The sequence below is a fragment of the Clupea harengus genome, chromosome 22 (genome assembly GCF_900700415.2).
Source record: "Clupea harengus chromosome 22, Ch_v2.0.2, whole genome shotgun sequence".
NCBI lineage: Eukaryota > Metazoa > Chordata > Actinopteri > Clupeiformes > Clupeidae > Clupea > Clupea harengus.
The window spans coordinates 25,434,281-25,445,176 of NC_045173.1; the positions used below are offsets into that span (position 1 = coordinate 25,434,281).

General features: G+C 44.6%; 2 protein-coding genes across 2 annotated transcripts; one reads left to right on the top strand and one right to left on the bottom strand.

Moving 5' to 3' along the window:
• Window positions 1–4,815, top strand: ccnl1b (cyclin L1b). Its single transcript, XM_012834255.2, has 11 exons — window positions 1–326; window positions 621–695; window positions 885–997; window positions 1,083–1,203; window positions 1,290–1,354; window positions 2,852–2,951; window positions 3,138–3,242; window positions 3,425–3,566; window positions 3,658–3,754; window positions 3,872–3,961; window positions 4,164–4,815. Exons 1-11 carry the CDS (start codon window positions 75–77, stop codon window positions 4,537–4,539), a joined length of 1,536 nt encoding a protein of 511 aa, XP_012689709.1. The 5' UTR covers window positions 1–74; the 3' UTR covers window positions 4,540–4,815.
• Window positions 4,816–4,987: 172 nt separating this feature from the next.
• Window positions 4,988–10,421, bottom strand: klhl6 (kelch-like family member 6). Its single transcript, XM_031559458.2, has 7 exons — window positions 9,779–10,421; window positions 9,451–9,616; window positions 8,388–8,837; window positions 6,815–7,052; window positions 6,067–6,269; window positions 5,734–5,947; window positions 4,988–5,442 (listed from the first exon to the last, which is right to left on the bottom strand). Exons 1-7 carry the CDS (start codon window positions 10,039–10,041, stop codon window positions 5,141–5,143), a joined length of 1,836 nt encoding a protein of 611 aa, XP_031415318.1. The 5' UTR covers window positions 10,042–10,421; the 3' UTR covers window positions 4,988–5,140.
• Between the last annotated feature and the right edge of the window lie 475 nt (window positions 10,422–10,896).

Genomic DNA, 10,896 nt, shown 5'->3' on the forward strand with positions numbered 1-10,896 from the left:
CTGTACGTTCCGAAGTTTATTTCCGCTACTGGATTTGCCACTGTAACATTCTGTACCGAAGTGAGAGTTTAAAGATGTCTTTGAGTAGCATTATAGCATCTCCTCATTTGAACACACCATCCCTCTCCCTTAGTGAGGGTATTTTAATTGGCGATAAACATTACTCCGAGGTATATCTTGCGATTGATAACTCAATAGTACCAGAGGAAAGGCTTTCTTCCACACCCTCCATGCTCGATGGCCTCGACCTCGAGACCGAGACGGACCTTCGGATCTTGGGTTGCGAGTTGATTCAGTCAGCTGGGATTCTTTTGCGTCTACCACAGGTTTGATATGGACTTGTTAATACTTATAACTGTGATATTTCGAGTAATGTAGACGTTTTGGTAATTCGATTTGTTTTGTATTTTTAGCTATGTAATCAGTTAGCTAACGTTAGCTAATGCTAGGTTTGGTTGAAACGGCGGTCTTTGTCTACCGGCTAACCATAGCTAGCCATACAACGTCAGCATGACGCACTATGAGTCATTGGCTCGTTAAACAAAACAGGCCGCAACGAAATTACACACCGAGCTACCGGGTTTGAGTTTGTGTTTTAACTTGTTTGTTCTCTTTATCAGGTGGCCATGGCTACCGCACAAGTGCTGTTCCATCGTTTCTTCTATTCGAAATCGTTCATCAAGCACAGTTTCGAGGTACGTCAGAGGGGTTTAACGTTACACTGTATAATCCGATAGAGATTTGGGTCGCAGAATCACTGACTACCCTCCATACCTAGCTAACCTGTTATTGACGTCTCCGATTTGGAGTGTGTGAAGCCTTTAGAAAGCCGGTTGTTATTTTTAACTGGGTAATTTGCAAGACTTTTTGTTCTTGTCTTCCAGATTGTTGCAATGTCCTGTATAAATTTGGCCTCGAAAATTGAGGAGTCTCCCAGACGAGTGAGGGACGTGATCAATGTGTTTCATCATTTGAAACCAAGCCGGGATAGGAAACGGTGAGTGGAGTTGCACTGAATACAGTATGTATTTGATGAGCTTCACTGTGAGATGTACTGAACTATGTCATTCTTTTATTGTCAGGTCATTCACACCCTTGGTTCTTGACCAGAACTACATCAACACCAAAAACCAAGTAATCAAAGCAGAGCGCCGCATTCTCAAGGAACTGGGATTCTGTGTTCACGTCAAACATCCACACAAGGTGAGTTCGACCGGCCATTTTCTGTGCATTCTTACACTCCGCTATTATCTCTACCCACGGTCATCAATTTCTCTTGTTTTTCTCAGATCATCGTCATGTATCTCCAAGTCCTTGAGTGTGAGAAGAACCAGATGCTTGTCCAGACTGCATGGTAAGAACAGTGTTCTCTGGAATCACGTGCCGTTTTATATTGTTGACCTGTTTACTATGGACATGGTGTGGAATTATTTTTCTCCGTCACAGACAGTTTGACAGTGGAAAATGTGCACCCATTTGCTGTGTTTCCACTAGTCGGTCCTGTGTCTATCCACCTGACCGACCGCTTGGCGGTGGATATGACAGGTTGACTTGTGAAAGTGCAGTTGATGATCAGGCCAAATAAAATCGGCTCCCTAAGCCAACCAAGCTATATATTTACTATTGAAGGGGCCACACAGGGCTGCTTATCTTTGACTCTGGAAGCACAGCTTGGAAGGAAACAGGCTTTGTAAAACTCTCATGGCACCCCAAGATCAAACTTTCACAGCACACTCTCACTTAAAACTCAGCAACCCAAATAAGTGATGGGTTGGTGATCGAGCTGGAAGAGCGATTGAGCAGCACTGCTGTGTAGTGAGCCAAGCTTAAAGACATCGGGATCTAGTGGAAACACTACACTGTAAAGCATGTATCACATGTTACTTGGTTGGTTGGTTGGCACAGACCGTACATGGAATTACTTACTTAAGCAGGTAAGCTAGGGGTTTGTGCTCTGGCCGCTCTCTCTCATATTGATTTTCCAAACGAGTATGAACTCACCGTACTGACTTCATGAATGCTTTGACGCCTTTGTTCCTTGGTTATGAGTTTGCATATTACTCTATACAAATAGATCCCTGTAAACGGAGAGCTCTCTTTAACTTTGTCCTTTCTCTACTCTTTGATTAAAGGGTAGCCCACGGTGGTAAGTGTCAGAGAAAACTTCAGAACTCCTCCTGCAGCACGACCACAGGAATTCCCCCCTCCATATTGGCTGGCCTTTTCGAGACGGCCAATCCAGTGAGAGCTCTCAGCGGAGATTCTCTGAATGGGGGGGCCTTTGCTACCAGGCAACATCAGCCTATGTGCCTGGGGGTGTCAAGGATTTGCTTTTTTTTGGGGGTGCCTTTGATAGTCATTTTTTGTTCAATGCCCAAAATGAGTATTAGGCCATTTACGGTACGTCATTTATCCATGGTGTACATATTGCTTAAGTGAATTTATTTTTGTCATAATGATTCCTGCCAAAGAATGTGAGTGTGTCCCCATCACTGAAGTGAAGAGCACTTACTCACAGATATTGGTTAGTCAGCTGACCTGATGCTCACTTGTTTTGATCAATTGGCTCCCTTTCAATATACTGAATTTGTTCCTCCAGGTAAGAACAGTGCAAAAGTTGTCACACTGCCAATATAGTTCCCTGTTTAAAACCATTAGAATGTCCGTCCTGATTTTAGGACTACAGTAGGTCATGGGCAATTCTCTCGAACTTCACCATCCTGGCTACATCTTTATTGAGAGATAAAGGACAAAGTTTGAGGCTCCAAAATGAAGTGACTGATGAGGTATATGCAGGTCAGTGTGGCAGGTGTTGCAAAGTAGGTCTGTATGTGTGTCCCTTTCCCCCCAGGAATTACATGAATGATGCCCTTCGGACGAACGTGTTTGTCAGATTTGAAGCAGAGACCATTGCCTGTGCCTGCATCTACCTCGCAGCCCGAGCTCTACAGGTTTGTTCATATACTCTGTGGCTTAAATACCATGTGTGTGTTTTGGGGCTTTTGGTGTCTGTTCTATAGCATTATTTTTTTTTTTGTCAATCACTTTGACGCAATTTCCTTTAGGATTCATTTCTTCCTTGCGTGCTAGTTCAGATTTACACACTTCCTGTCAATGTGTCTCTTACCGTTTCACAGATCCCCCTCCCCACTAAACCACACTGGTTCCTTCTGTTTGGGGGTACTGAGGAGGACCTCAAAGAGATCTGCATCAGCACCTTAAAGCTCTATTCCAGGAAGAAGGTAACGTAAAGCCTGCGGTACATTCCAATGCATAAGCAGAATAAAACACCCCATATACATTATTGGGTTATTTTTAAGCACTAGGGAGATAGATGGGGAAATGATCTAAACAATTTGGTCATGGTCTCCAGAAAGGGGCACTAAAGGATCCCCACACCCTTTTGTTTCCTCACATTTAACAGCCAAACTACGATCAGTTGGAGAAGGAGGTGGAGAAGAAGAAGCTGCTCATGGACGAGGCCAAACAAAAGGCCAAGGGGCTGAACCCCAGTGGCACCCCTGCTCTGACAGGCGCCGGGGGGTTTTCCCCTGCCTCCAAACCTTGTGAGTTTTCCCCGTCTTTCCTCATTTTATCCTTATCTTTCGGCTTCTTTTGAACAGGTTTTAAGCAAAGCTGTGTACATAATTGATGCAGGTTCACCCAGGGAAGTGAAAGTAGAGAAGTCTCCACCCATCAAACCACAAAAGGAGTCCGAGGAGAGGCAGCCAATCTCCAAAAATCCTCCAAATGGGTAATAGGCTTTTAAGATGTACTTTTAAAAGGTTGCGTGTGGGCATGGGACTGTGTGAAGGATCTGTCTTTTGGTCAAGAAATCATTTCTCAGACTATTGTCGTCTTTACTTTTCAGTCTCAATAAGGATGCGAAGGAAACCTTTCAAAATGGTCAAAACCACAGCCGGTCACGGTCCAGGTCGCGTTCCCGGTCCCTTCACCGACAGTAAGTACTACCATTCATGCCAAATCACGGAGCTCATCTTACCACACTATTCCTTGTATCTACATTGTCTTTCTAATCTGCTCATCTCTGCAGAGGTCTAGGTCAAAGCAGTTGAATATGGTATTTTGAGTAAGATTTTCATGAAACAATGTCATGATTGTTTTACATATATCTGCAATCTCTCCTTTCTTTACTTCAATAGAATTCCAAGCAGACGCAGTCGTTCAGGGACCTACAGCTCTCACAGCAGCCACAGTCCGTCACCTCGGCAACACAAGAGCCACCGGTCGCCGCTCCTGCCCCACCTCAAAGCCGAGCACCGAAGCAGCGAGGCCAGTCGCCACGCCATCAAAAGGCGGCGGTCCCGGAGCCACTCGCGCTCTACTTCGCGGGACAGAGGGCGCGAGCGGGAGCGCGATCGGGACTACCTGAAGCGCAAGCACGAGCACAGCAGCAGCGGCAGCAGGAGCCACCACAGAGAGCGGCGGGAACGCTCTCGCTCCAGGGAGCACGGCCAGCGGAGCAAACACCAGAGCCGATCCCACTCCAGCCACGGTCACAGCCGGCACCGCCGCTGAGCCACCGCTGAGCCACCGCAGAGCTGGGCGGGCTTCGGCGGGGCGAGGCCACGCCTTTCCATACTTGACTGCTTTTTTTTTCGCACAAACTGAAGGGAATACAGCTGAATTGTTGAACCTCCAATCAGGGACGGAACGCGCACAGTGGATATGCTGCTCGCATTTATTGATTAGATTTACGAATGTTTGTGCATATGTAGTATATTTTTACGGATTCAAACAGAAAGAATTCTTTGTACATATGTCTTTTCATAAAATAAAAAAAAATAAAACCAACACTGACTGGACTCGTGAGCGTGATGATACAAACCATATGAGATTTGGTAGTAGAATAACAAAGATCAAACACTCAATGTCATGTAATATCGTAAAGCATGTTCCAAATTCATGGGATATTAAGTTGTAACAAATGAGACAGTAATGCCATTCAGTAAGTTCAGAAAATGTCATGTAGGCTTACGTTTTTGTTGCGCAACCCAGGCATTCATATTTTCAAAAAGGACAGTACCTGTATAAACTGTTCGGTACCTGAACAAAAGACATATCAACTCAGTCTAAGTCCCTGTTAAGTAGGGGACGGTGCCCAGTGCATAGGTCCCTGTTAGGTAGGGGACAGGCCGGCTGTTATCCTCCGTATGTGAGTGTAGGACTTCCTCAGGGTCACGCTGCCGTGGTGAGAGACTCCGCGGGGAAGCACGCACTCCTCGGTCAGCTGCTGAGTCTGAGGGTTCCAGCACAGCACCGTGGCAATGACCTCATTTTTGTCGTCTCGGCCTCCGGTAATGAAGAGCTTGTTGTTACAGGCTGAGATGCCGCAGCTGGCCCTCTCGCAAGTCAGCGTGGTCATCAGGCTCCACGAGTCCTCTTTCGGGCTGTAAGCATACAGTGCTTTCATAGCGCCACCTTAAGAAGAGAAAAAAAACGGTAAGATTCCATCAACATTTACATTTAGTCATTTAGCTGACGCTTTTATCCAAAGCGACTTACAATGTATACACATTTTACATTTACACTGATGGCACACTGCACATCAGGAGCAATTAGGGGTTCAGTGTCTTGCTCAAGGACTTCGACAGGGAATCGGACTAGCAACCTGCTGATTACTAAACGACTTCTCCACCTACTGTACCACTGTCGCCCCATCAAGAATGAGGACTATGTTCCTAGCCTTGGCGTCGCGACTCTGAAACATACCGACAACATATATGAAGTCTTTGAAGGTGACGGCGTTGGTGCACTTGGCCTCCACAGGCATTGGACTCTTGATGGTCCATTCATTTGAGATCGAGTTGTAACACTGCATGCTGTCTGTGGCAAGTTTCCCATTGGGACCTCCTCCAATGACATATATGCACTTGGCATAACTGGTAGCAGAGAAGGAACTGACACAGAGGGTGAGCGGGGCTGTCTGAAAAAATAAAAGAATAAATAAACTGGCTGTAATAATAATGAGCACAATTAGTCATCACAGGATCTGTATTTCATTAATTCCTTAAGCCTATCACCACCACATCAGGAAACCCTTACCTCAGTCCAGCAGTTGTGAAAGGGGTCGTATGCTTCCACACTTCTCAGTCTTTGGACTCCATCAAAACCTCCCAAAACGTAAACCTTTCCACCCACAACTGCCATTTTGTGTCTCCAGCGACCGTGGCTCATGTATTCAGTCTGTATCCATTTGTTGAGGGAAGCGTTGTACTTCCACGCCTCCTGCTGAGTCTCCTTCCCGCCTGTGGGTGAGACCAACCCATTTGTCAATCCTCTTTCAGATAAAACCTATTATATGGGTCCAACTGATGATCAAAGTTATGAACATGACATAAAACATAGAGCATGGTTGACTATTGCTGTAGATATTGAGAGTCTTCTAATGCCGAAATAAATCATTTGCATTACAAAGACATTAATGAAACAGCTTACAGTGTATATAGTATATATATACTGTATATATGTGTGTGTATGTGTGTATGCATATACAGTATATACATATATATATGTATATTTATAAATGTTTTCCAACATTTAATGCAGCTGACATTCATGTTCAGAAAATAAAGTGAAAGAAAGAAGAAAAGAAGACTGTGAGATGATTATTCTCTGATAAACTGCCACATCCTCCTCACATATGATATCACATCGGTGCAGCTCAAACAGCTGTGTGTTTTATCAAACAAGTAAGCCATTAGCCATCATTTTTCATGATATGGACCATTCTTTTGGACCTTATTGCCTAATCACATGTACAACATGAGAAGAAACAGAAATACTCACTCACCAGTTATATAGACTTCATTCCTGAAAGTCACACAGGCAAATTCCACCCATTTCTTATTGTCAGTCTCTGTCTCCATCTCGGTCATGGGCAGTTTGGCCACTTCCAGACGACTCCTCCGTAGGGGATCGAGACACGTGACCTCAGACACAAACTTCTCATCCTTGGTGCAGCCCCCAATGATCATGAACACCTCCGACTGGAACTCGTGCATTCTGGGCTTAGTGCGCTCTGAGATAACCTGGGGAAACATTGACACCAGAGCTCCGCTGTAACCACTAACCTGGGGAAACATTGACACCAGAGCTCCCCTGTAACCACTAACCTGGGGAAGCATTGACACAAGAGCTCCGCTGTAACCACTAACCTGGGGAAACATTGACACAAGAGCTCCCCTGTAACCACTAACCTGGGGAAACATTGACACCAGAGCTCCCCTGTAACCACTAACCTGGGGAAACATTGACACCAGAGCTCCCCTGTAACCACTATTGAATGGAAAGCACAGAGCATCCTTAACTCCTATGCCATTTTTTTGCATAATTTCACTACCTTTACATCTGACCTTCTATCTTGGTCATTATAAGAGGTAGCCATTCATGCTATATGACAGCCAGGGTTATCCAGATCTGCCATCATTTCATATAATATTACGTGTATACATTTTATATGAGCCTATTAGTCTATTAGAGAGTCTAGTTAGTCTATTACCTTGTACATTTACATATATCTCTAAATATTTTGATTCTGTTCAGGTATGTATAGACAAGACTGCCTGTAATCTGGTGGTATCAGAACCATGATGGTGGGACACTGTATATAGTATATAATGCAACTGTATAATAGTATATAATGCAACTGTATAATAGTATATAATGCAACAACACTGAACATTGCTGTAGTTTCAATTGGATTACTGCACCATACTTTGTTGTACAGAATAGCAACTATCATTTTAAAGGGTCAGTCCTGCTGTTCATTTTTATATGTGTTGCCCTTCAAGGCTATAAACACTTGGCGACTTATTCAGCATTAACGCAAAGGTGTGAAGAAATGAGCAATGACCGCGACTTTGTTTAACTTTTTGTGTTTTCAAAACATGACTACTCCTACCTGCTTTGTTTCACAAACAAGTTACCAACGTCATTGTGAGGCATAAAGTCTGCATAATTGTCTACACAATAACAACTTCGTGAGTCATTTCAACAAAACTAATGAGATAGATGCCGAGATGAACGCATGACATTTCGAAACCGGATTATTTCACAGTATTTTTTTTTGCACAGACTAGTAAGGAGCTTCATTAGAAAGGGCTAGCCCTGCCGTTTATTATGACATGCAATGAGGCAATCAGTACGTCCTGATATGGAGCCAAGGGGCGTGAATATCCAACTAATTTGGACGCAAGCTGCATCAAAAGTGCACTTGTACTGACCAATGGAAGGACAATTCTGATATGCAAAGCAAAAACACACAAATTCCTCAGCTTCCGTTCACCATTGTTGAGTTGTGCAATGATGAGTCTGTTAACAAATAATATATATAATTATTGCCATAAATTGGACTATAACCTGACCTCATTCCCAGACAGGTGATAGGCTCGCGCCTCCTGCAGCAGTGGGAACAGCGCCTCACACCCACGGATCAGCGGATCTCCTTCCACCATCTCCACAAAGTAGCAGGGGTCCAGCAGGGGCAGCCGCACATGCCTGAGCACCCGCGGCAAGGAGGGGGCCCTCTCGGCCTCCCGCGCCCTGACCCAGCGCATGGTGACCGTGAAGACTAGCTCCTCCTCTGACACGGCCAGGTCGTCCGTCTGCAGGAGGCCCACGAGCACGTCCTCGGCCAACTCCAGAAACTCGTCATGGGCCACCACCAGGGTGAACCTTTGGATAATGTAGGCCTGGACGCATGCCTTCAGGCTGGTCAGCGAGTGAGTGTCTGCCAAGTGCAGGATCCCCACACAGTTGTCTGGGTGAAGGGCCTCCTTCAGGAAGTTGGCACAAGCGTCTACCATGCGAGTGAACTAGAGAGAAACAATCATTTTCTCATTTAGATTTATCAAGATTATCATAGTGATATTAAAACAGTTGTACTGTAGGCTACTGTGACATTTCATCCAAGGAATCAGCAGTGACAACATTTGTTAGAAGTTATGAAAAAGTAAACAATATGGCATTTCTTTGGATCGAATGTAATGTAAATTCTCATTTGTCTGAATATAATACACATAAGCCTTAAAACACAAACCTGTCTGGTGTTGTTTACACTCAAAAGCCTCTGTTATGTTTACACCCAGCCTATGGAACCAGACATTTACGATGTGCTATAAACATGTGGTGCCACTGAACTCACACCCACAAGACCAGAACAGATGGAAAACTGTGTACAAGTAAACAAGGGTCAATTTCACTTCCCTGTCTAAGTGCCTTGAGACTGCTTTTGCATCCTGTTTTTCTGTATAAAAGTCATAGACTAAAAAGAAAACCCTTTTGCAAAGTACACATCTTTCATAATTATTATATTTTATTCTGAATGTCAGACAAGCGGCTGGAAATAATTTGAAACATAACCAGCCAGATTCAATGGCACAATCCAATAAATAGAAATGGTAAATCAAGCATGTATGATAATGTCACCTGAAACAGGCTGGCAGCTTCCAGAATTTTCTGTACGGTGTGCTGAGTAATGAGGGCCTTGCTTGTGTAGGTGTAATTTAGCAGGATTGCCATGGTCTCTGCATCAAGCCCTTTAATATTGATTTTGTCTTCATGTTTCTCTCTCAGGTCACTACAGAACATGGCTCTGAAGATGCACACACACCCAAACAGAAGAAGACAAATAGGCATTTCTTTCAAACTTTGTTTACAACAGAATCGTTGCCAGGAGATATGCATTCATCTTTCAATGCCAACTTGATTTCACACACATATTCTCAGCTTTGGAGATATGAAGGTTTGGACTCACTTGAAGTACTGACTGGCGGCAGCCAGCACAACTCGATGGCAGGGGAAGTCCACTCCTTGGATTCGGAGCGTCACGTCTGTCAGAGAGCTCTCCAACCTCAGAGACTCCAGACTGCTCTGGAGCTGCACGGGGAGTCCAGAGTCGTCAAACAAGAGCCTTCCGTGCTGCTCTTCCTGTGTGGAGTTCTCCAACATCCCCACCCCTACTTCTGGGCCACTTGCCCCTTCGGGTCGGAGGGGGGAGCAGGCAGGGCTCTTCTCCATCACCAGGGCAGGTCACCCTACACGTTGGTTGTCACTTCAGGCTCCGACTTAGAAAAAAGAACAAACTATCCCGGGTGAAGCGTCACGGGGCCGTGTGAGCCATCAGGCCTGAAGCTTAACGGTCTCTGTGCAGACTTCCTATTCGCAACACAATCTTAAACGAGGGCAGGTGCCAAAACAGGAAGCTGAGCAGTTTGTTAAAATCACTTCCTATGTACTCTGCAGCAAGGCCTTTTACATGTTCTCTGGCTTCCCCCTGAGAAGGGTACTAGAGGGTGTTCTATATAACTATACAGGTGGATATGATACAATACAATACACTACACTGAGGGATAACATTAACCTCCTTGCACTAGAGATGGGTTTTTCCATTTAAATGTGCGTCAGTGCTGATGACTGCTATTTAAGGGGAACCATGAATGTTACGTTTTGGGGAAGGACAAAAAAAGGAACTACCTGCTTCACAAAAGTGCACACTATCAGCACATCTTCCTGCGAATGTGCGCAATAGAGTTGAAGTGTTAACCTTCTGCAATACTGCTGTAAATGTGTGGCTTCAAAATGTACCACTGGCAAAAATGGATACAACCCTTTTAATAATTACTAATGTTGCTGAATGGGATATGGGATTTTGGTGTTTCCCAAATAGGTGTACGAGTATGAGGACAACATTCTTGCCACCCCAACACCATGAGGAGTATCTTAGATCTTTATTGGTTCATGACCCATGCACTTAACAGCTGGGTAAATTGCCATTTTGGCCATGTGATTACAGCTTTGTGTTCCTTCACCATAGTATGACAAGTAATCCAAATAACAGTTAGAGCCGACAGCCATTTCAAATCACCAGAGAGG

Excerpts from the sequence above, each read along its gene's own strand:
- klhl6 (XM_031559458.2), bottom strand. The coding sequence starts at position 10,041 with ATGGAGAAGAGCCCTGCCTGCTCCCCCCTCCGACCCGAAGGGGCAAGT. Across the intron at positions 5,948-6,066 it reads TTCACAACTGCTGGACTGAG|ACAGCCCCGCTCACCCTCTG; the intron begins GTAAGGGTTTCC and ends TTATTTTTTCAG. Across the intron at positions 5,443-5,733 it reads AGACTTCATATATGTTGTCG|GTGGCGCTATGAAAGCACTG; the intron begins GTATGTTTCAGA and ends TCTCTTCTTAAG.
- ccnl1b (XM_012834255.2), top strand. The coding sequence starts at position 75 with ATGTCTTTGAGTAGCATTATAGCATCTCCTCATTTGAACACACCATCC. Across the intron at positions 998-1,082 it reads CCAAGCCGGGATAGGAAACG|GTCATTCACACCCTTGGTTC; the intron begins GTGAGTGGAGTT and ends TTTTATTGTCAG. Across the intron at positions 3,755-3,871 it reads TCCAAAAATCCTCCAAATGG|TCTCAATAAGGATGCGAAGG; the intron begins GTAATAGGCTTT and ends TTTACTTTTCAG.